The sequence below is a fragment of the Rhipicephalus sanguineus genome, chromosome 6 (assembly GCF_013339695.2).
Source record: "Rhipicephalus sanguineus isolate Rsan-2018 chromosome 6, BIME_Rsan_1.4, whole genome shotgun sequence".
Taxonomy (NCBI): Eukaryota; Metazoa; Arthropoda; class Arachnida; order Ixodida; family Ixodidae; genus Rhipicephalus; species Rhipicephalus sanguineus.
The window spans coordinates 152,475,952-152,501,465 of record NC_051181.1 but is presented as its reverse complement, the minus strand read 5'-3'; the positions used below and the strand labels follow the sequence as shown (position 1 = coordinate 152,501,465).

General features: G+C 43.5%; 1 protein-coding gene across 1 annotated transcript; it reads right to left on the bottom strand.

The window, feature by feature from the left end:
- Positions 1–1,422: 1,422 nt before the first annotated feature.
- On the bottom strand, positions 1,423–25,465 carry LOC119396805 (proteoglycan 4). The gene is made up of 16 exons (XM_037664134.2): positions 25,312–25,465; positions 24,781–24,901; positions 24,529–24,702; positions 22,388–22,491; positions 21,728–21,776; positions 19,998–20,290; positions 18,200–18,883; positions 17,356–17,558; positions 15,805–15,910; positions 14,346–14,516; positions 13,112–13,202; positions 10,025–11,054; positions 3,959–4,362; positions 2,331–2,869; positions 1,844–1,879; positions 1,423–1,758 (listed from the first exon to the last, which is right to left on the bottom strand). The coding sequence occupies exons 2-16, from the start codon at positions 24,821–24,823 to the stop codon at positions 1,702–1,704; spliced, it is 3,984 nt and encodes a 1,327-aa protein (XP_037520062.1). The 5' UTR covers positions 24,824–24,901; positions 25,312–25,465; the 3' UTR covers positions 1,423–1,701.
- Between the last annotated feature and the right edge of the window lie 49 nt (positions 25,466–25,514).

The window sequence follows — 25,514 nt, the reverse complement described above, 5'->3', positions numbered from 1 at the left end:
TATTATTTTTTTAGCAGGGCAACATATGCTGTTCTCGTAGATCAAGGTAGCTAAATGTGACTATTCTAAGCCGGAAATCAGCTCATCACATTCGACTTCCTGGTTAATAAAATATTTGCAAATGAGACTGTTTTGCGTTAGTTCAAACCACAACCAGTAAAAACAAAACACGTCAGCGATAAAGACATAGAGAAATAAAAATATTTAGCGAAATTCCACTAGAAACTATGAAGTTGTTTCAGAAGAATGATCATCAAAATGTTACTTAACAGGAATAACATTATGTGGGTACGCATTTGACAACCAAATACTGTGAGGAATGGACGCGGTATTGTTTTCGTCAATAGTTTTAATTATGTGCCTTTTTATTCCTTGTACTGATTCTGCGGAACATATGGTTTTTATGTAGTGCAACCATGCACGTAATTATGATGCAAATTGTTGCATTCCTAATGCTTCTGTAAACAAATGTTGCGAGATAATATGCAGCACAATATTGTTGCTGCATTCAATAAATTCGCATTGCAGCTGTGGTGTGGTGTAATAGAATAGTGCCATCCAGATTCACTCCTACTTTTGTTATCTAATACAACTGCTTAGCAGGTGACAAATTGCTTACAATTGCTTAGCAATATCCTAGTGCCGGTGTAATATCCCCAAGCAAATGTATTCCACATCAATGTTACAGCCACAATCACTGGCATTTGTATATATAATATAGTGTGTTTGTAGTAGTAGTAAAGAGACCTTCAAGATAACTGTTCAACAATAGGAGGGCAGAGACTGTGCTATTGATGAAAAAACTGAGCAAAGATGTGCTGGACCAAGCGGGTTGTTTTAGTTGCTAGTTCTATTGAAAGCTATCACAACACTGCGACCCTTGATACTCGTCGTAGTGTATTATCCCTATCTCTTTTTCATAAGTTCTATAATTGTTGGCTTAATCAACCACCGTACATTAATCCCGCTGGCTGAACGTCGCATCGAACTCTGCACATGAACCAACTGGGCCGCCCCCGTATCATACTACTACTTTTTCATGTTTGTTTTTCCGCACAGCCACAGATTAGAACAGCCTGCCCCACGAAATCGCTGCCCTAACCAGCGCACCCACATTCATACAAAAAATACCCGAGCATTTTTCAGAATAACAACTACTGGATGTTTCATCATTCCAGCTGCTTGTATACATTACAGAATCATGTACCCATGTTACTCATGCCGTGTTTAATAATGCTTATACATGTTATTTCCAACTAATGTATAATGAACATATTAAACCCACCCCTTATGTAATGCCCCTGTTGGGCTTTTACGGTAATAAAATGAAATGAAACAAAACAGACTTACCCTTTTTTTTTTTTTGTTACAAGGCAACAAGGCATCCCTAATGCGAGAACTAAAGTGACTATCAACGCAAACCAAAATGTGAAACCTTGCATTTATTAAATACAAATGACAACCTGGACACAACCCGTATGAGCTTATAATTCCAGTGTCCTGTCAAGAATGTCAGTTATTTTATATATACATATATATATACATACTATATGCTAAAAACATTCCATTAACGAAGTTGGCTAATATACAATGCAAGATGTACAGCTAATTCATTATGATGAAGGATGGCTTTTTTACAATGAACTGTACAAGGTTATGGCATGGGTGTGCCAGTTAACGAAATAACATAAAAGGCAGTGATCAGCTGTTATGTATCTTGTCCAGAAACTTGTTTACGTCCATGCTTTTCAAGTATTCCTGGAAATAAGAGAAGAAATTACGTTTAGGTTAGCAGGGAGAGAAAGTCAAATGCGTGTTGAAACAAAAGGAACTGTTTCCATACCTCATTTTTGGCCTTTTTTGTTTTTCCCCCGGCATTCTAAAAAAAAAAAACGTAAAAAGCCGCACAGATTATTATTTTAACAGCTCTCAAAAAGTATGTCGCACAAGCCTATCATTTTACAATAATGTAAGATATTGTTGTCTGCAGAAGATATCAGTGCATGATCAACTGCTAGCAGCTTAGACTTACAAATTATTCATTGAGAATTATATTGTTAATTTCACGATCAATTGACTATTAGAAGAGAAAATGAAGGTTAAAGTTGCATCTCTGTGCCAGAAACCCATCACCCAAATGTCCCCCCATGGTACAGTAATGCCCCAGAAAGGCAGTGGTGCTGGGTTCAGATCCCAGACACGGCACATATTTCGTCAACTAGGAAGTCTTTTTTTGTGATAAAACTTGCATGGAGTTTCCTTCTGGCTTCATGCTACAAATGGATGGACAATTTGTTTTTTTGTTTTTTCTTTTTCACATTTCTACTTACATGTGGTGTTCCTTTTCTCTTCTTCTTCGATGGACCAGGGCCGGTAATGCCTTCCGAGTTGTTTCTCAACACTCGGTTCACGGCTCCAGTCAGGCTAGTCCGGATTGACTCGATCGTCTTGACAAGGCGTTCGCTGGAAGCGTCGTTAGAGGCACCCTCGCTGCTATCCTGTGCAAGTTCGCTGGGACCACCACCAAAGTCTAACACCCTCACGTGATTCTGTGATGTCGTGCACTTGGAAGCAACGGCCGCAAGAGACTTCAACTGGGGGCTCTTTTCATTGGCCGACGGGGCATTCAAGCGATGCGAGGCACCTGGCGGGGTCTGTGGCTTGGCAGTCGAGTGCTGTGGTCTGCCTGCATTGAGGGAGCTTGCCGCGGATGTGGACGGCTGCGACGTGGCACTGTTGCTACTATTTGCAATCGACTGGCCCTGCCTGCTCTCTAGTGACGGCATACCATGTTTTGTTATCTCTTTAATACGCTTTGCATTCTTTAAACGGTTTCCCATTACGTATCTGTATTTTGGATCTTCCACTTCTGAAATTGGGGGAGGAAAAAAAGAAGAGAAAAGGGGAACAGCATATCAGGCTTGATCGCTTGTTCGATGCATCAAGGAACAAAGACCACATGAAAAACAAGGTGCAAGTCAATGTCCATTTTCATACTTACAACAAAATTTTTCGCGAACTGCGCTTACAGCTGCTGCTAAAACATAAATATATATATTCAAACTATCTGCTGCCAAATTGAAATCTGTGGGCTAACGAAAAAGCTGACAACTGACTGAATCTATTAAAGGTGCCTTTACAACATCGTGCCACGTCATTATCCAAAGGTCGTACATAGGAATGTCCTGCATAGGCAGATATTTGCAGTCACCATCAACGACAAAAAACGACGTACAGTATTAAACTACATCAAAGCTGATGTGCTCATTGCAAGCCACACAGAAACTTGCGCAGAAAAGCTAGGGCAAAACAAACGGGACACAGCGCAATGGAAAAGAGCGTCTTAGAGGTTGAGTAAACAACAGCAATTTGCACCTTTACGGCCTCACATGCGCTGATGTTCCAGTATGATGCATCTGGCCTCCGAGCCAGCGCTTCCAAGCTCCGTCATAACATTTGATGAGGAATGATGGGCAATCCATTATGTACCACATTACATACTCGCAGTTATCTGTAACAACCTGTGCATCATGCTATTCTATATTAAAATGCAGCCCGTGGCTATTGCTTTTGTTATAATTGTAAAGATACAGTTTCTAAAATCTGTGGGTTGTGCGATTATCACCATTGCATTATATTCACTCGAATATAGCATTTATGAGCACACAACGATTTTCTTCACCGTCCAGTTTCCTGCCCACAGATGAACATAAGAATGTTCTCTGCTCCTTCATACAGGGACAACTTTCAAATAATGGTTCCCTCCAATGAGTTAAAATGTGGCACCAATGTGCAAACGCAAGATTTTGGAAGAGATTGGAACAAAGAAAGTAAATGAGAGTGCAAATAGTGCAAACAGTGCTTTCAACAGTGCCAACATACATCTTGACCTTGCAGTACTGACAATATTGGACTATGATGCAAGTCTTAAATAGAAGAAGACTAAACTGAAGCTCACGTTTGAAAGCAGCCGGCGGAGAAGGCTGCGAAGGCAGGGGCTCCTTGGGCTGCAGCAGGGGCAGTCGTTTCTTGGCCACGGGCGCACCGCTCTGCACCACAGCCGTTGTGGTGCTGCCGTTCATGGTTATAAACTGGCAGTTGGAAGACATTGGGACATTGGGCATTACAATGCTGAAGGAGCCAAGCTGGGGCATGCCGTTGACCATCACATTTGGGTAAATGATGTTAGAAATGGTCGACGTTGCCGTATTGGTCAGCACCGAAGACGGTGCGAGTGTCTGATGTTCAGAGGTCACGCTGTCGTTGGTGCACAGCATGACTTGGGTGCCATCAGACATAATGACGACGGGGCTCTGAGCATTGCTGGAAGCTGCAGGCAGTGGTGGCAGTGGCTGTACCATGCTGAGGAGAGAGTAAGAAAGAATGGTTGCTCAAGGCTGACAAGAGAGAACGTTTAGATCAGCTAAAAATGAGTAGTATGCAGTAAGGGACACTAAAAGCAAAAATTAAGTCGACGTGGATTGTTGAAATAGTGTTCCAGGAACCTCGTAGTGCTTGTTTCGTGCCAAGGAGATGCTAAGTTTGAAAGAAAATCATGTTCTGAGTGGTTCACATATCATTTGAGTGGTTGCATATCGTAGCATTTGACATGCGAGGAAGTTCTTTTTTCAATGAATCAAACTGAAACACACAAGTTGCATTTTATTCTATCTCGTAATGCACTGCAATGTTCTTTTCTATCATGAGCAGTTTAGGCATCAGTGATCAATTGTACTGAGGATGTTCTACATAATTGGTCTCTTGTTCCAGAATGTGACACTGGTGAAGCAAATCATGTCCCACATTTGCCTCGATTTCTAGATTACTAAAGTGCATCTTTGCATGATATAGATGTTTTAGAGGTTCTCAAAGCATTGACCTTTCGCTGTGACATAAAAGGTTATTTACCTGTAGTGTCCCTTTAAAAGGGCCCTGCAACACATTTTTGAACGTAGTAAGAAAAAACTGCCAATCTGTGGTCAAGGCTCCTGTGAACATTCAAGCCAAATATTATTGCACTGCACGCAGGCAGGAAACTCACAATTCTGTGATAAAAATGGCAAACAATTGCATGCGTTCTCTTCAGCAATGTCATGATCAAATATGCAAATAGGTGCGACAGGTATTGGTTCAACGGCGTGGCAGTGGATGATCTACAATGCCACGCATCGTCTCATGTAGGTACCATGGCCATCCATGAGGTGCTGCCACATGTCACAGCTGCACACGTCTGAGCCAAACGTAGCAGCCAATGTGGTCAAAGAAAAAAAAATGTTCAAAGCTACGACTCCAGGCAGTGTAACTTTAGAGCACTGCATCACCCCCTTGGCATCTTGCGCTGCATAGCTCCGAACGTGCTCGTGGCTACAAAATTACAGAAAGGGCACTCATTTTGTGTGATAACTCCGCTTACATGTACTCGACAGATTAAAAAAACTTTTGTGGCGGTAGGTTCATGACGCAACCAAGTTCAGTTGTAGGGTCATTCTATGATAACTTCGAAAGGTGTTGCAGGGCCCCCTTAAAAGAGCTGTAGAGACAGGTTATGGCCAATTTGTTCTGTTTTTTTAAATTGCCTTTACGTAACACCTAGGAAGACAAGCTGAGTGCCAAATGGTAAGCAAATGTGATGCATGTCTCGGAATACGGTCTCTGAAATTTCCAGCACAACAGGTGTGCCTACAAACCTCAAAGTTCGTGCCTAGTCACTGCACTCTTTCTGAGTCTCCGAGGTTCCCGCCATTCCTTCCCACATTTTTGACCAGCAGTAAGGTCACAGAGTCTCAGTATCAAAAACGTCTACTTTTCAAGCTTAGGTTTTAATTCGTATTCAGAATGCAAAACCTCGAACAAAGGTGTGTGGCATTTGCATGCACTATCTGCAGGTAGGCTGTCCCTGCAGTCTGACATTTTATGGCAGCTGGGCCAAGAGCAAGTAAAATGTTCTTCCCATATCGTCAGTGCACCATGTCCCAGCAAGTCAGCCGTAATGAAGCTGCTTCCAAACAGGAGTATAACACTACGGCAGGACCATAATCTCAATCAGAGGGAACAGCACACACAATACAGCAGCGAAGGTCAATGGTCTCTCCATTCCAAACATGCTGAACACATTTAAAGGGACACTAAAGAGCAAAATGATTTTTCTCACATTAGTAAAATACTCTGTCACGATACCAAAAACACCATGCTTGCTGGGAGAAGATGCTTAGTAAGCGACAAAACGCGCAAAAACAAAATGTGGGTGGCGACGTCACCTTGTAGTTTCCGCACCATTCGCCGTGACGTCACGTTTTGACGACGCCTACTAGGGATAGGGACTACATAGTTGCTATTCGGTAAAAATGAAGTACATTGTCCTCTGAGGGGGCCATAGACTTAACATACCAAGTTTGGGGTAACTTTGTTGAGCTAATGGCGCCAAAATACGATAAATACACCGTGAAACCCGTGACGTCAAGCGGGGAGATTTCAGCGCGGAATTTAAAAATGAAACTTTGAACTTGATTTTCTCCTCTATTAATAAACCTATGATGGCAAAATCAACGACGTTCGAGTTCTCAGAGCACAATTTATCAATCTAAACCGATTCATTGTTTCTCTTTAGTGTCCCTTTCAGGCAAGTTTCATTGTGCAAGGTCAGGACTATATGCCATGCGCATTAACTTCGAAAACATGAAGCCAGTGAGCGTTGACTTGATACGATTGCTGTCAATAAGAAATCAAGCCCACATAGGCAGACGATACACATTCCAACTAAGTCATGTCACAGCAAAAGCCTATCTACTAAGATGTCGTGTGTGCAATGTGTGTAAGGTAAGATCCAGTTAGTAGAAATGACCTTCATTACATGCTTATGTAGCGAGTAGTATCTTGTGGTATATATATATACATAAGTTAACAAAGGGTTTCTTGAACAATCTTTTCGAAGTTATAAGCACATAAGCAGTTAGGCCACAATTAGAGTGAATCATTAACACCATAATTTACCTAAGTGCATCATCTTCTATCAAGGGAGCTATGGGAAATTAAAGGTTACCCTCCTCCCGAGCCATGCTTTATCTCCTCAACTTGTTTGCGATGCGGTCGGGTCCAAGCTGAACCTTCCACAACCATCTGCTGATGCGCGAATGATCGTGGGGGCTATGTTCCATGTTTGTTTGACCGACCTCTGCACCACAAGATGCCATGACAAATGTGCCCACTTACATTTCTTTCCTTCAATACAAATTCTAAGTCAATCGAACTTTTAGCACGAGTGAAATCCCAAAAGAGGTGCCACTGAATATTCGCTGAAACCTGAATATTTGCTGACACCAGCCTTGTCCTCTGCGTTCCTCTCTTCTTGTGCTCACACTTGAAACTTGCTGGAACCCTTCACCACTCATCATGTACCAACTGGCCCAGAAAGCTACACTGCTAAACTGACACTGAAAACTTGGTCTGGCGGTACACTGCGATCTGTAATAATGTAAAAGGGATACATACTGGCACAAACTAGGAAAGACGCGAGAAAGAAGTAGGAGGAAACAAAAAGGTCGGGCGAAAGGTGAAGCCAACAGAATACGACAATTTGCGCATGCATGTATCAGTATCGGCAAAATACAGTAGTAGTAGTAGCAGTAGTAGTAGTAGTATTGGCAAAAGGCAGGAGTAGTGACATGTTAACGCGAGAGTTACTGGAGGCTTTTCACATTAAGAGGCACCAGTTGTATCAGTGATACATCTGTTTGTCTTCTCTGAAATGAGATGCAGCTATATGTTGGTGTGATTGCATTTTGCCGATACTGACGCACGCATGTGCAAATTGTGGTATTCTGTTAGCTTCACCTTTTAAATAGGGGTGTGCGAATATCCGAAATTTCGAATATTTTTCGAATAGTGTTTGCTCATCATTTTGATTCGCACTTGAATTTTTCTATTCGAACTTCCCAGAGACAAATACAGTCAACGTCCAATTGAAAGTGACCCCTTCAGATTTTCGATATGCTTCACCTCATTACACTCTCGTATTGCGGCAAAGCTGCCTTTCAAGCTCCGCTACGGTCGCAAATGTATTAACTCAAGAAAACGCTGGTTCCAACATGGAGATGAAAGATGTGGCAGAGTTGGGGGCTCAATTAATGCTGTCTGGGACCTGTAATTTGGGCAGGAAGTCCAAAAAATCGGACGCCGAAGCTTTTTAGCATCCAAAATTTCAGATGTTCTTATATACCGACGTCTACGAGGCAGATTTGGAACTCCGGTGAAGGAAGCACACCCTTGTCCGCCACATCAGTTGGGCTTCCACAGAAGTTGAAAGAGGAGGAGAGGCTGAGGAAATGGCATCTTTGCCTATCACGTGTAAAGTGTTGTCAACAACACTTTGGTTGCACCAAATCATGTACAAAAATTCGGCCTCTACATTGCCTCATTCTTGATAAGACAACTATGAAACACCACCCCGCCAGTGCTTCATCAACCTAGCGAAAAGAAACACTTTCATGTTGCTATCTCATAAGAATATGCTTAGGAATCCTCTCGAATTTTTTTTCCTGGAATTTCGCTTCGAAGTATTCGAAAAATATTCTAGAAATATTCTAGAAACATTAGAAAAATATTCGATTCGATTCGCACTCACACTTTTTTCAATATTCGAATTCGCTTCGCACCCAAAATTTTGCTATTCGCATAGCTCTACTTTTAAATAAACAGCTGAAGTTTAGCGCCCAACCTTTCTACTTCCTCCTACTTCTTTGTCGTGGCTTTCTTTCCTAGTTTGCGCTAATATGTATCCCTTCGATGTCAACCAACTCGCCCAGCAACAAGTCTTACTGTAGTAATGTGCCTGTTTAAAACGTTATAATTAGGGGTGTGCGAATATTCGAAAGTTTCGAATATTCGTCGAATATTACATTAGAAATATTCGTATTCGATTCGAAAATCGTGTATTCGAAAAGTTTCGAATATTCGATAACTTCGAATATTCGAAAAATTCGAATCTGCGATTCGATTATCATGCATAAAATAACTCGTCTTCCACATTTCTGCTGTGTTCGTATAGCTAAAAACGTTGTCGAGAGGAGCGATAAACATCGTAAGTACACGGAGGCGCGATCTCTGCCTACGACGAGCGCCCCAATACGTATGATTTATTGCTGGTGCATCTCCGACGTGCAGCGCTGTTGGCGATCATGTAACCGTACATTTTCAATATTATGCGGCCGTAACGTGCCGCACTACCACTCGTTCACTATGCGGGACCACGTCTGAAGAAAGACAGTGACCCATGTGACTGGTGGCGGACTGTTGGCACCTTCAGATACCCCAGTCTGGCAAAGCTTTGCCCCATGTACCTCCCTATACCAGCCACTTCTGTTACAAGCAAGCGTGCCTTTTCAGTGGCAGGGGGGGGGGTGTCTCTGTTAAAAGGGAGCGCCTGCTGCCTGATCATGTGGAGCAACTCATATTTCTTCATGATAACATCTAGTCATTACTTTCATTGTGCCGTGTTATTTGCTTGCGTTGTGATGTGCATTGTGCTAGCCTGGACATGTTCTGGAGATAGCAGTGTATGTTTTGTTGCCAGTCAGGCTGTTAATGTTTTTTTTTTTCAAATAGCACATATTAAATAAAATATTGTTACTGTGGAGGCATTTTTCCTTTGATATTCGATATTCGATTCGATATTCGAAGGTGGATATTCGTATTCGATTCGTATTCGAAAAATTTGATATTCGCACACCCCTAGTTATAATGATTCATGCACTCTACACGGAATGCTTAAATTGGCCTGGTAGTGATCCGAAGAACTTACGCCAAACGACTCAATGCGCCTGTAAACAATAGTCAATACCAATTCAGAGTCTTTTCAACAAAATCGTTTCATTAACCTTCTGCACACACGAACCTTTGCATAATTAACAAAAAAAACCAAATGCAACTTTTATTGTCATTGCACTGAACAACTCTAAAGAGAGCTTGAATTTTTTTTTTATGCGAGGTGTTCGCCACAAGTTGGCTTCAGATGCAATATTGCACTGACCTCTCAGTTTGGGAGAGCGCCTGTCGACGCTCTGGTGACAGCACTGAATCAATGACATCCGCCAGCGTCAAGCACTGCTTGAGCGGGGAGGACTTGGATGACGCTGGCGAGTCAGGAATGGAGATGCAAGTCACAGTCTCTCCGTTTTCTGTGGCCTTCGAAACAACCTGCACGGTGGGCTTCAGTGGCGACAGCACGACTTTAGGTGACAACGCTGCGGCCTCCTTCATCAATGACTTCAGTGGTAAGCTCACCGGAAGCCTGAAGGTCGCTGTTTCTTGGGGCACCTTGAAAGGAGATTTGTTAGTTGGCTGTGGTGGCAAAGGCAGCTTAGAAGGCAGCTCTGTTGCATGTTCTGCGGGTGCATCTTTGTTAGTAGACTGGTTGACCGGCACTACCTTGGCCGCTTGGGGTGTTGATTTAGGCTTCGCTTGCGTTCCCAGCGATGCTTTGCCCTGCATGCTGCTTCCTGCGTTTTCTGTGCTTTCCATTGAGCCTGTTGCGGCTGTGGAGAGAGGAGGTTGTTGTGCTTGCTTACAGTTTCGAGCATTAATTCTTGGAGATCGTCTTGGTGGGGTTGCCGGTGGCGCCATCTGTGGCAAAACATGTGGGGAAGCAGTTGGCGACACGTTCGATGACTTGTTCGGTGACACGTTTGGTGACGTGTTTGGTGAAACATTTGGTGACACATTTGGTGACACATTCGGGGACACGTTCGAGGACACATCTGAGTATGCATTCGGAGACCTGTTTGGGTACCTGTGCATCAACACGTGCGGTGAAACGTTTGGAGATGAGTGTGGGGACCTGTGCGGTGACTTCTGTGGTGATTTGTGTGGTGACCTGTTTGGCGACTTGCGCGGCATGGTGAACAGGCGCATGAGCTGCGGTGTTGTGGGCTGCGACTGAGGTCGACGAGAGTGGCTTGGTGTCTTGGGACTGCAGTTTTCCGTCCGCTGCCTGGACTTTGAACTGCTCTTGGAGGGGGTGACCAGGACTCCGTGAACCTCGTTCGTTGTGTCCAACTTTTCTGCAAGGACAGAGTAAAGAGCTTCATGTACCTGGAGTGTCACATTTTAGTTCCGATGTTTACGACGTCAAACTGCACCACTATCCTAAAAAAACTGAAAAAACAAGACAAGACGACTGCTAGGAGATCCTGATTCAGTCTCTGGCTCTGGGACCTCCTTCTGTATACACAGAAATTGTAATTCATATAATGCCTAAACAAAACCACTTCTGACTTCTGACTCTGAAATACCTTGATACGTGATGGAAAATTCTTGTCAAGTTCTCATAGTTTTATCGGACAGCCACTGACCCAGTAAATAATATGGTATCGAGACTGCCTTTCTCAAGAATGAACTGAATAATTACCGTATATACTCATGTAAGGGCCGCACCCCTACTTTGGAGGGGGAATTTCGAAAAAAAATTCGACAAGTCACGCCAGAAAAGTGTAGTTAGTTAAATTGCAGCTAGATGGCGGTGCCAGCTTTTCCGCTTCCGCCGACATCGACGGCGCCATTATTGCTTTGTGTGGCACATCGTTGGCATCGTGTGGGTAGCTTGGCAGTGTTTCTTCAGATCGGTGTTGTCGGTGTCACTTTGTCTGTAGTAGTGAGCCCTGTTTGAGCCATCGCAGGTGAGGGACGATGGGCCGGCACGTGAGATCTTTCACTGCAGCCTTTAAACTGCAAGTGATTGAATATGCCGAGGAGCACGGCAAGCGAGAAGCTGGACGCAAATTTGACGTCGATGAGAAGCGCGTGTGTTACTGGATGAAGCAGAAAGATGCCCTCGCCGCTACCAACGGGAGCCGAAAGGCATTTCGCGGAAAGAAGTGCAAGTACCCGAAACTCAAAGGTGAACTTGTCAAATATGTCATCAACACTCGAAGGGACGGCTATGCCGTCTCAACTGACATGATCCGCGTGAAAGCCCTGGCCATCGCTCGCCACATGGAAATACCCCAGGCACAATTCAAGGCAAGTCGGGGGTGGGCTACGCGGTTTATGAACCATAACCAGCTCTCCATCCGCCGCCGAACAACGCTTTGTCAAAGGCTTCCAAGCGAGTACGAAAGCCATGTGGTTAAGTTCCATCGCTTTGTAAATGGTCTCAGGAGGGAGCATGAGTACGACCTCTCCCAAATTGGGAATGCGGACCAGACTCCTGTGTGGTTCGATGCACCAGAAAGCACCACAGTAGATTTAAAAGGTGCAAAAAGTGTGTCTGTGCGCACGACCGCGCAGAACGTCAAAGATGCACTGTGATGCTGTGCATCACGGCAGACGGCAGAAAACTTCCGCCGTACGCCGTACGAGGCGAGCTCTTCCGAGAACGAGGACAGCGATAGCGAAATGGAATCGTAATAAAAACATTCCTGGAATGTCGTTTGCGACTCTCTTACACTCTGCTACTGTCGCGGAAACAGTATAGACCTTTGGTGAGCTGTCATCAGCCTGATTCGTGTAAGGGCCGCACCAAGCAAAAATTTCGAAAAAAAAAGTGCGGCCCTTACATGAGTATATACGGTATGTTACGTTTTAATGAGATGAGTTTAAAGTACGTGTCAAGTGTATGTGAAATGGAAGCTGTTCATGTCCCCAAAACCAGATGTCGCAGTCCAGTCATTCTGGACACCACTAATGCGCACAGTATGCTACCACTGCGCCACCGAAAGCAGGGCCCACTCGGCCCTTGATGAAACAGGAGGGGACAGCATGTTTCTCTACACTTATAAAAGAACTGTTAAAATGGAAAGGCCAATTTCACAGCTTTTGGTGATGCAGTCTGAAACCACCAAACTGGCACGCTCTCGACTCGTTGATGACAACACACGACAGCCACCACTTTTTCAGATGACTTGAAATCTATCTTTCCACATCAGCAGCCACAAAGCACTTGGTGCAGGTTTCGAAGCGTCGCATGACAGGTGCCGTCACCGTAATTACGGTGTCAGCAGCTACTTAAACAGGTAAAAAAAAAAAAAAAGCAGGACGAAATTCTTGTGGCATGCCCTAACATGCAACTTCGTCAGGAGTGTTAGTTTTGCAGATTGCTATGGTAAACATTTTGACATACCACATATCTGTGCCAGAGCTGCTTCAAAGACGGGGTCATTCTCCGTTTTGTTCAATATCTCCTTTATCAGAGACTCCGACATGGCCGATTCCTGAAAATACAACATAGGCTATAGCATGACAAGACACTGACGCATAAGTTCCCGTTCAGAAAAATGATCAAAAAAGAATACACTCAAACATCAATACAATGAACACGGGTACTATAACAAACTATTGGTTATAACCAAGTAAATTAAGAATAGTCTTGTCATAGATACATTGTTAAGAATATATGTTTATAACGAATTTTTGGATAGACCGAAGTTACTTTCATGTCAGATGCGACTTCATTATAATAACGTTTCAGTGCATATGCATTTTCGGCTGGGCGATGCACAGCTCTTCGAAAAACTGGTCATTTCAGACAAAATAAAATTTGTTAACATTGTATGGACCAAAGTACTCTCATGCATATCGAAACACATTGGAGCCTTAAAGGGCCCTCCACCAGGGTTTTAGTACTGCAAACTAAGAAGCACGGCGTGTAGACCTGGCAATCATGCCTGCAAAAATATGAAATGGCTCGACAAAGCTGTGCTGGTGAAAGTCGCACACTCGCACACAGCGCTCGGAAGTCCACAGATTGTGAACATGTGGCCACGGTTCGCCACCGTGCACAGCTGCAACTGGAAATGTGCCGTGAAGCAAAATATTGATAGAAGAAAAAGAAAGGATGGTAGGGTTTGTCACGAATGTTTCCTTGGATCCGCGACACAGGGAAACACAAAATGGGTACACCGCTTACGGACGCTTGCTGAAGCAAAAGAGCAGTGTCTCTGCTAGGAATGGCTCTCATCGCCTCTTGATGGCATGAAAACACAATAGTTCAATTTCTTCTAACTTCTTCACTAGAGAACTGATCTGAAAAATTCGTCTGGTAAAACACTCCCTAGACGGTGCCTCACAACTTCCTGTGCGTAACCAAAATTTGCAATGGGACCTGCAGTGCTATTCTAGACACTGTGAAATTCTGCCATATTGTCAAGTTCTTTAATGGCGGCATTTTCAGCCAATCAGAGAGACCATAGCAGCCCTGTGGGTCAAACGCAGTTGGCAATACAGTGAATTTGATAACATGGCAGAACTCGACAGTGTCCAGAATAGCAACCATTATGAGGGGAGAGGCCTTTTAATGGTCATTGAATGCACGCCAGATCGATGGTGGATAAGTGAGGATAGTGCTAGTAGATCACCTGCGAGTTCAGCATGTCTCCGGTGTCGACAGGAGCTTCTTCGGCAATGGGCTCCAAACGGAAAGTTGTTCCTTCGTTGTCAGCCCCGTCTGGGCCAACCACAGCCTGATTTATGTTCTCTGCCAGCTTTGTTACGAATGGGTAGTTGTGCACCAACTCATCAAGCAGGGCCTGTACAGATGACACAAGAGGTCACTGTGTTTAACACATATAAGGCACCCTCGCATGTAAGCCAGAAATACAAACCTTAGAAAAGATGGGTGAGAGGGGGGTGAGGAGCTTTCAATATAAGATATCCATGTGTATAAACCATGCAAAGGTTACATTAAGAAGCATTCAGATATTTACAAAATCGACCTGGCATAGCTGCTAGCACAGAGAAAAGGAAAAAAAAAATTAATTTGACGTTCATCATTGTCAAATTCGCTTAGCACTGAAGCATTGTGCCCTCCATGATGGTTAATTTGTGACCTACTGCATTTCCTTTTCCCCTCTGCTTGGCAGCATTGCAAATTGTCGATAATAAATAAATAAATAAATAAATAAATAAATAAATAAATAAATAAAACTAACTAACTAACTAACTTCAATTTTTTGTCCATTTCAAAAACATCACATAAGCATCACAATCAGTCTTTACGATAACTCACTGAACATCAACAGCTCTCTTTGCCTATGGTTCGGCTTCACTGTAATGTGAAACTGATTAATTAGGAAAGAGCACCATGAGGCAAAAATTGCGCACACCATGCACTTCAACATCTTTCATAATGTTGTTGAAAGCATTGTATGGCTTATGAACACAAACGTGTTAGTATGAGGTTTTTGCAATTTCTAAGCCTGGAATGCCCAGTACTGCTCAAGGTGCTGCTTATGCCAATGGTCACTAGCTGAAAGCAATGCCTTGTCCAGATTATGGCAGTCTAAACGCGATAGATTGAAAAGACCTATGTGGACACTATACTATATGCAAGGCAGAGGTTTACAAGATTAATGCTGAAATGACTAGCAGGGATCGAACAAGCAACCTCATAGAAGTTGATGCTTCAACGAATGGGCTTGTGCTGATCAAAGGTAAAACAACTGCTTTACTTAGTAGTGTTGATGTATAGTAGCATGTAGTTTACACTCCCACAAACTTCAACTTTCTTTACCTTACTACTTGAGATGTATCATTCGCCAACACCTCTCCGGTTAAAAGCAGTGGAAAGTGAGCTATGCATGAATAAATGCTGCTAAGGGAAGCAGCTTGACCAATGTGGAATGCTAATAATCTGTGCAGCACCAAGGCAATCATAGGACCTCGTTTTGGAAAGGCAGCATTAACAGATGTGACCACAAGAAAGAAAAGCAAAAAAGACGGTATGAATTGCACAAGGAAATCTTTGGCACAGACTTACTTCACTAACTCGCTATAAAAGACATGTAGTCTAGTTCATGCTCTGCAAGAGTGCCATACCGAAAACTCCCTGGTGTCTTCGTTTGACGAGTTGGTACTCCCGGAGTCTGCGGCTTGCTTGGCAGATGGAGAAAATCCAACCAAAAGTCGACGCCTTGGGATGAGGCTGTGAGGTAGAAAGAATGGGAGGCATAGGTTGGGGTGGCTGTCCAAATGCTCGATGCAAGGCAGTGGTCAGCCTTTATGTTCGCCAGAATAACTTGGCATGGAACAGACAACAGTAACATAAAACCAACAAGACACAAAGTGAACACAATTTCATCCGAGTAAATGTTTGACCAAAGCAAAGCATCCGGCAGGAGCAATACAAGAGGAACAGAAACAGCCTATTTTCAACAAGGTGTACATGTGTAACACAAGCTACACTGCTATGGACCGATATCTCACCATTTAATGTTTAAAGTTGCACAAAACCTACTTCATGCCATACTTTCATCAGACTTTAAAGGAATACTGAAAAAAAGAATGGGAAAAACTGACAAAAACATCAAAATTCTAATCGGAAGACGTGACTGTTCCGTTAAACAAAGTTTATTTGACGTATCTTTGAACAGTTGGGTGTATTTTTGGTGGAATGTCGGTGCGCGGCAGTTACATGTGAGCACGAGCCGTGACATCACATTCACCGAGGTGCATGCAGGGTGCACATGTTCCTGTCCTCCTCTTCCCTTTCTTTACTTCTCTCCCTTCCATGAAAGCACTGATGCTTTCAGCCGGAAGCACTGTTCGCTGCCAGTGCTGTTCGTAGTGGTTCTGGAAACTGCAGTGGTAGTTGAGCGATTGAGAGATGCGGATGACGGCTGGCATTGTTGGCATGCCCGTTTCCGGTGTACGAAACGTCACCAAACGTCACCTCCTCCAGTTCACAGCGCGGCTGCTAGACGGGGCAGTTTGTGAAAAACGCATTAAATTCATTATTTTACTCTAGTTTCTGCCTCAAATGAAGGTTGTGTCTATCGATTTCAGCACGCAACCTTTCAATTTGGCTGAAAATCTTGGCGGCAAAAATTTCGTTCAGTAACCCTTTAATGTTTACCCATAAAAGCACATTATTTGCCAAAACAAATAGCTGCACCAACTAAACTTTCAAACTTGCAGTTGTTTCTGTTATGAAGAATATGGGCTCAAAAAAGCTACAAAGCTCACTAGTAATGCCAACAGCCAACTACAAATTTTAGCTTATAGGAGGAAAGGTGCTTTACATTAAGGCAACAAAGAAAATCCAACAAAGCAACCACACTGGAAATAAGTTGTTGGCGTAATTTTATTTTCCTCCCTCTGTTTTAATTTTCTTGCACTGCATTGCAGTGAAAGCCAAGTGAATGCATTAATGAGAAGCATCACTAGTTACCTGGAAGCAACATAAAGCTACAGACACAACCGTACAGTTTTCTGAAAAATTCGTACGTTTCTTTCTTCTTAATTTTGTAGCTTCGCACTATTCATGGCTTAACGGCACTAGCATTCCGTGTTCATAGCTCTTTGTCCACCCTTTAGACTTCTGAAGAACTGATTCAGAAACTAAATGAGGAGAACAGAAAAAGTGAGCACCTTTTCCGCCGAGGCGAGTAAAAGCGCTCCGGGTCGAAGCGAATCGCTTTCACGGGGGTCGTCAGTGACGGCAGCATTGATCTCGCTTCAGACAAGATGGCACGTGGTGAATCGGGATCTGGAAATCGGCTTGGGAGCGGAGGCACTCCGGCATTTTCTGGCGTCTCGAAAGACGTTGAGTTTTCGGCTGACGGTGGATGATCCTGCACATGTTATATATATATTTTTTATTGTAACATGTTATATTTCTTTATTGTAAACAATCGGCAAAATTGTAAGCAATTGACAATTGACCCATTAGCACTGTGCCGTAAAATGAAACAACCGAGAAGTTGAAAGGACATAAGCATGGGCTTGTTGGTGGTGATACATGGTGAAACTTGTGGCGCACAAAAAAAGACATGGACAAAGAAAGTGACGACTGGACGATGTGCTTACTTCCAACAGAATGTTTATTAAACAGAGGTGGAATATATACCTTCAACAGTGCGTGCAGGCGCTGAGAGTCCTGGCTGGGCCAACAAAGCAAGATCAAATGCAATGATAACTTGGGGGCAGGAGCAGACTGATTAAAGCACTTGAAAACATATATTCACACATGCGGAGCCTTGCCACTGCGTTTTGTTTAAGAGTGCAAACTCTTCTTCCGTTAGGTCAATAGATGCTGACTAACCTGCTATAATTTGCTCCTTCACATAATGAACCCGAATATCTTGAAGCACTGGCTAGAGTTTGCTGTATATACAGTGTATGCATTCTATGTATGGGAACTAATGGAAAAATAAAAAACACCTAGTCAGCTTAGCAATGCTTGGCAAAATCAGAAGCATAAAATAGGTCTCACCGGTGTCTGCTGCACTAAAGGCGCCGTTGGTCTCGGAGATGATGCAGCAGACGTCACCGTTGAAGTGGGCGCAGATGAATTCACAGTTAAAGCCGCTGACACAGCACAGCCTGACACAGCACCAGCTGTGCCTGCTTCCTCGTACGCCGGAGATGGCCCTCGGGAACTTCCGTCCACGTCGATTTCTTCGCTGATTTCCGTCCGGGTTTCCGCCGCTGCCTCCGACGAAACTTCAAAGCCTTCACTCATAGGTTCGACACAGGGCACAGGTTCGTCTGCCAGTGCGCTGTCGCGCTGATCCTCCTGACAGCCATCTTGTCCGTCGGCTGCGTTACGCGAAAGATCGGAGTGGGGTTCGTGCTCTTGGCTCTTTTCTTTCTCAGCAAGGTTGCACATCTCATTGCCCGCGGGACTTGACGGCCTTGCACCCGAAGAACAGCTGCCATCGCTCGCTTCTTGTGGCCGTTTGCGGAGGTCGATGCCGCAATCCCGCACGGGCACCTCGTCGCTGATGTAGGGGTGCCTAGGATACAGTGGTCTCGGAAAAGGGTTCAGATAGGCCAGAAAAGGGTCATCGAATCCTGGAAGCTGCGAAGTAGCAATGTGTCCTGGTGGTGGAGGATAGCAATAACCCAATGGTGTGGACTTTGCTGGGTTAGAATGATGACCGCTGTGAGTTGCCGTCTGAAATATTTAAACATACGGTGGAGGGGAGAGGGAGGAGAGGCAAGCAAAAGTAGTGACATTAAGAAAGCGCATAAAATGAAACTTGCAATGTAGGCAAATTGTTATTGGATAAAGCATTACATTTATTAACATTGTGCCAAGTAAAAAGTAAGAAAATTGAGAAACTAAAAGGAAAGACCGACAATGTAACAAGGACTGAATGATGCACAAAGTGATGGACATTCACGAAATCCTACACGGAGAGGAGAAGACGTACTTTACACTTTCGCCAGGTCACTTCAAGATATGGGCTTTCTGTTTTCTAGCAGTCAACAGAAAAAATGAAAAAAAAGGGGGCTGAGAATGGGGGCTCTCATGCCAGCAACTGTAAACTCAAACGAAACGTTATTTCCAAACAGCACACATGCTTTAAGTAAGAGTAACAGTTCTAAAAGAGCAGGAACTTCTAAGGCCCTTCATTTGTGGACATTTTAACCAGCAATTTTCAAGGGTGTGCAGATTATTCGAGGAAACAAAAAAAAAAGTCTAATTTTTGATGGCCGATGTAGGGAATGCAAGAATTAAGTGAACATGAACATTGTGCAAGTAAATACTGCAGCACTTGGTATTGTGCCATTGCTGTCATTCCTTTCTGTTTGTATCGCTTAAAGCAATGAACCCAAGTAATAATTAACACAGCTCGATTGATTACTAATAATAAGTTTACGTCAAGTGTCATTACACTTAATGATAGACAGAGATGGTAACTATGCAGTAAGCACAGAACGTAAATGAAGTGTCAAACTGAAGTGTTGTTTCACACTGTTTACTGATGCATAGCAGCGTGTATGGTTGCTATTTCTTTTGTTACTGCCTACTTGTTCGCTCTTTGTGGGTGTGTGTGTGTGTGTGTGTGTGTTTTTTTCTGTAAGTGCTACGTATTTTTGCTACCTTACAATGATGCCTGCAGGCATTGCAGGTATTCTGAATAAGCAATCCCTTTTCCCCTGTGCAGAGTAGCAGGCTAGAGCGCACTAGCTCAGGCCGACCTCTCTGCCTTCTAATAAATTATCTCTCTCTTGAATAAGCAAATAAATAAAAAAAATGTGAGAAAACAAAAAGAGCTACGCACTCCCAGGTCCTTCTCCGGAGGCTCGAACCTTGCTAGGCCACCCGGAAGTTGCTTCGTGGTTGAATGGTGTTTCAGCACGCTGGCAATAGATGGTGGCAGTAGAGGTAAGGGCGGGATGTGCGTGTGAACATGATAGCTCAACGTGTCCCCACCGGGATGGGGATGCCGCCGTTCCTGTTGAGGCGAGGCTGAGGAGTGATGCAACGATTGGTATCCGCTCGACGTCGTCAGCATTAACGGCTGGGCTGATTGCTGGTCTGTACGGTATGGCTGTTGCGGCAGTGCGTTTGTACCTGCACAATCGGCAAACTCTGCACTCTCTCTTCGAAGTTTTGCATCTGCTTCCAAGTGGATGATGCTAACCGATGTTAAAGGGGCACTGACACCAATTTTCGAAGTTGAGTTTGCTCTGTCATACAAATCTCCTGTATACAAAGATGGTTCTGAGTACGCATGAAGCTCAATGAATGCTGATAAGATATTTTATTTTGACGTTTAAGTCAATTTCCGCATGGCACACCTACTTATTTCGACACTAGCACGATATAGGGCTACATTATCAATTCTGGTGACTTTACACACCAGTATGTCTAGTTGTGATGACGTCAGGTATCAAACCATACAAAATGGCCGCTTTCGCGTCACCAACGAACACATGGAGCAAAGCAGCCATGGAAATGTCAAATCTTGTGTGAGTACCACAAAATCCCAAGCAAGCACCTCCCTCCTTTTTTCGAGAGGTTTGAAATATGCGGCAATGACAGAGCAAGCGCCCCCAACCTCCCCTCTCGCCATTTTCACTGTTTCATTCATTGTTTTAGAAACAGTGAATGCATGCGTACTGAATAGAGCAATTCATTAGAAGCACGGGTGCACATTTTTTATTTTTAGGGGCTCTTCCGCTGCCATGCGAATTTGGTACGTGACCGAGCAAGGGCCCCCCTTCCAAATCTTGTCAGATTATCTTTCACCGTAGCTCAGGATTTTACGGTACGTGGTGAGAAGCTCATACCTCGCCGTGATGTCAGGGTACAGTAAAAACCGAAACTGGCTTTTAAAAACACGTAATTTTTCAGGACGCGATCACACCTACCAGCAAAATTTTGTAGGCTCTTGAGGGCTTGGCCTTTCATTTGATGCAAAAAAACGACAAATGAAAATTTTTGTGTCAGTCCCCCTTTAACTAAGTTATTCTCAAAGATTTATCTATTATAGCTCACCGTAGTGTCCCCACTGGTGAATATAAGCATCCCTTCTGATGACGCGATTAATGTTTATTTAGAGCACACCAAAGGATTGTGTGAGGAGCGTCATACTCATGAAAACAGCGTACATGTACAAAGAGAGCTTCATACACATATATATGAGTAACGTAATTATGGTGAGCACATACAGGGATCAGCATAACTGCAGACCTTTTAGTATAAATGCAAAACATGAGTACGCAGTTTAAAAATGTTAATTTTTTCAATATGAAGTTATTCTTGGATATGAATATTACTAAAGATATGTCACACGGCCATAATTGTAGTATGTCACAATTCTAATTGAAAAGACCTTCACATTTCTACAAGATGCACACTCATATTCCTAACACATACTTTAAGAATAAATAGAAACATTTGTGCTGATTAGTAGCGTAGTAATTTTCAGGAACTTATAGTGCAACAGGAAATTGCATCAAGTGCATAGTTTTAGCCCAGAGAAATAAAAGAACGCACTGTACTCACTACTGCTTGAATGGGCTTCGTTTCCATTCGTAGGCGCAGCAGCAGGTGCCTGTGAAAGACAAAGAGAGGATACGTCAAAGTTCAATAGTTGGAAATTTTATTTCGTATTGAGGCTGTCTGATTCTTCTTCAATGTGGCACTTCGAAAAATCTGGGAATGTCATGCTGCTGGTGGCTAAAGGCTGCTTCACTTACTGCAACCGAAAATAAGAAAACACTTTGCAGCTGTGTATCTTCGTAATGTACTCATTTGATCCTTATTTCAGTAAGCGCAGTGGGGGGTTGTTGCATACCCACCACATCTCCCAAACTTAACAATTTTTTACGCAAGCATAGCTCTACTAAAACTTTTAACACAGACAGTTAATGTACATGCGATGCTTGTGATGCAAAAGTACACACACTGCAGTGTTACAAGAGACTGCATTGCACACACGTGCACACTTGTGTCCTTGAACGTTAAGGCAAAGGAGAATTATCAAAATGATTATCAGTTCCACGTTAAATCTGGCACAGCATAGTCACAGCAATGCATGGGTGTCACCCACTCAGTGATAAAGCAAACAAAATGATGTGGCCACAACAGCCTTTTGCAACATTGTGTACAAAGCACACATTTGAATTTCATGTATAATAAATGAATCTAAAAAGGAACACTCACATTGTTTTCCGGTTGTGCAGACTGCAAGCGGGCTAAAACATCATTCAATTGGGCTGATAAATTTTGAAGATTTGGCAAGAGATCCCCTGAAGAGGCACTTCCACCTAAAAGTGGATTAAAAAAAAAGATGAGAAAGTGGAAAAGAACATCATTAACAGTCACGTATACACACAAGTGAGCCACAAATCCAGTTTCTAATGATCAAGAATGCATCAAGGTGATGATAAGTGAAAGTCATCAACAATTTGTAGCAGGATTGGCATAAAAGTATGTACATATGCAGAACTTCGTGCACATGTAGCCATTAACATATTAAGATTTTATAACAAATTGTTGCACTACAAATTGTCTTGTATTAGTGGGACAAACACCGAAAGCCAGCAGTTAAAATGAAACACTAAGCCACTCCATCTTCTAGAAGTGGTGGACACACTTCGCACTTATACCTGGTCTTGTGCTTGCAAAGGCATAGCCGGATTTTTTTTTTTTTTTTTTTTTGGGGGGGGGGGGGGGGGGAGGGTCCAACCAGTATTTACGAACACAATATGTAAAAATTTCAAGGGGGGTTTGAACCCTTGAAACCAGCCTCCTCTTTATGCCACTGTGTGCTTGAAACTTCCAGCAGACAAAGCCTGTAGAACTGACATGCGACACTTGACATGTGAGGGCAAGTTCTTCTGGCAATAGTTTGAAAAGGAATTCTTACACTCTGACAAGTTCAGAGCAATACACTTCCAATGGTATGCAAGTTGTATACTAGCGCTATGTAATGCACTAGTGCATAAGCGTGCACTGGGTTCCCCATCAGGGGGAGAGGGGAGCAAAGGTTCATTGCAGAGCCCCTCCCCCTTTACTAAGTCAATGTATGGGGCAGATTTCGTGCACTCCCCCCCACCCACCACCCCATGCGCACACTTATTCACTAGTGTACCTTCCTTTCAGAAGCCAGCAATGAGTCCTAATCCACAAGTGCTCCACGAAAGTGTTGCAAGTGCTGAAGTGCAACTAACACTTCTTTAGTTGCTCCTTCTAAAAGTGTTTAGCTCACACCAGCAAATATGAATATTTCCTGCTGTCATAGCAACATACAGCAAAAACTGTTGAAACATTGGCAGGGGAAACGATAATGCTGAGTGAATGAAGCAAAGCTACAGCAATAATGTGCAACAATAAACTAAAGCACTGAATTCAAGACTGCACTCAATTGGCCAAACAAGGTCATTCCTTATTGTTCCTAAGGATAAGAGTGTATCGACTTATCTCTAAGGGCTAGGTTATGTCTTAGGCAATAACGCATATGCCATACCACTTGGATATGAAACTGTGTTAGTGCACCAATTGTCAGCCTCAAAAAGTATATTGTCTGAGAGACAAATGATTTTTTTACTGTTCATTTTGCTTGGAAGTTACATATGCACAGTAGTATGACTTCGCTAACTCTTTCACCATATGTTCTTCTGATGAATGTGCAGTGCAATGCTCCATAAGCTGGTATGGAGCATTGCATACACATAAAGGAATTACATCTGGTCAAAATGAATGTGGAGCCCCGTTTCTCAAAGCGCCCATGTTACCTAGGTTGTCAAAAACCATAAATCAGTTACCCTGTCTTGATTTTGTAACATATCATTTGCTAGCCTGCTCTTTATATGTACAGTACAGTCCACTGTTAAAGGGAACACTCGAATGAGCACCCCTCATATTTCATACCTTTTAGCTGCAAGTGGATGCGGAAACATTGTTTGTGCATGGCACTAGTCTATTAAAAGGAGCCAGAACTATCAACCACCAGTAGTTTTATGCAAATCTAAACCACTGTGCTCTTCCAAGAAGGCCAAATCCGGACGTATCCTGGACGCGAGTGTTCCCTTTAACAGTGGACCCGTCTGTACAGTAGTTTTGACTGCCACTGTGGCAATAAAACATGCACGCCGCAGTCACAGTAAAACAAACATGCAAAATTCCATACATGTCAACCATAATAATCCGTTTGTGAGGAAGTTCACGTTAGGTAAGTGAAACTGCAATTACAACAGTGCGACTGCAGTTCAAAAAATGAGCCAAACATACGCTATCTGTTACTGAATAATTTCATAAAGCAAAGCAAGAATGAAGGAAGATGGGCAAGGTCGCCAGCCTACCATGGGTTTGTGTAATTTGATAGCCAGCATCAACAAGTTGCATAAGGTTTTTGCCACCGATGCTCGTCGGGTACTCCCTGCCCCTCCGCACGTACTCAGCGTATTCCTTTAGGTCAGGACTTTCTCTTAAAAACGTCTCCCAAGTGGCGTGACACCCTGCGGACTTCAGGTAACCTACAAAAGAAAGGAAACGTATCAGCATGCGATATGAAAAGTAAACAGTAAGGATGCCTGCGAGAGAACACCACCCACCTAGGACCAAGCGGGCAACTTCAGATGGCATCAAGTAGTCCATGATGTCTGACGTTATCGTGCCAGAAGCACGCAAAACTCGACCACCAAAGAAGCAGCTGATCAGAACTTAGACGTCCAGCTGTGGGACAAGCAAGAACACCAATTGCAACGTACGTTCATTGCATACAAAACTAGGTCTGTGGGAAACGCGATAAGCGAAATGATATGCCTCTGGACATGTCATGAAAGCACGCTTAGTGCAGATCGGATCAAGGCTGGCCCCAGCGTACAATTAAAACCGCACATGTGTACACACTCTGCTGTACTTTCTGCGCGCCCTTAATTTCATTTTAAAGGCTCGTACGACAGCAACACCAGAAGCATTTGGCGATAACGAGAGGGTCAACAAAACTTGTGCTCCCGCCACGGGTCAGCGTACGACGTGCTCAGATGGGACAACGCTGAGGAGTTGCAAGTGATTAGTAAGCAATCGGAAGCTAACTATAGGGCCAGCTTGGTTTTACACAGAAAGCGGGACTCTGCTCTCACCACATACTGGCAAACTGAAGATCACCAACGACGCAAAAGCAACAAAACTCGCATGTTTCACCAACACATCAACCGAAAGCACAACGGGATGACTGCTTGGGATGGAAACGCGCGTAAAAGCACGAGCGGATGTACCCAATCCACTCTGTAAGCCAAAAGCCGCGAGCCAAATGTGGCTTTCAGTGCACCCCTCTAGCGGCGCT

What these genes read in the sequence shown, in the direction of transcription:
- LOC119396805 (XM_037664134.2), bottom strand. Translation starts at nt 24,823, where the DNA reads ATGGACTACTTGATGCCATCTGAAGTTGCCCGCTTGGTCCTAG. An exon ending in CTGCACAACCGGAAAACAAT is followed by an intron (nt 21,777 to 22,387) that starts GTGAGTGTTCCT and finishes TGTCTTTCACAG; the next exon opens with GCACCTGCTGCTGCGCCTAC. An exon ending in AGAGAAAAGGAACACCACAT is followed by an intron (nt 1,880 to 2,330) that starts GTAAGTAGAAAT and finishes TTTTTTTTTTAG; the next exon opens with AATGCCGGGGGAAAAACAAA.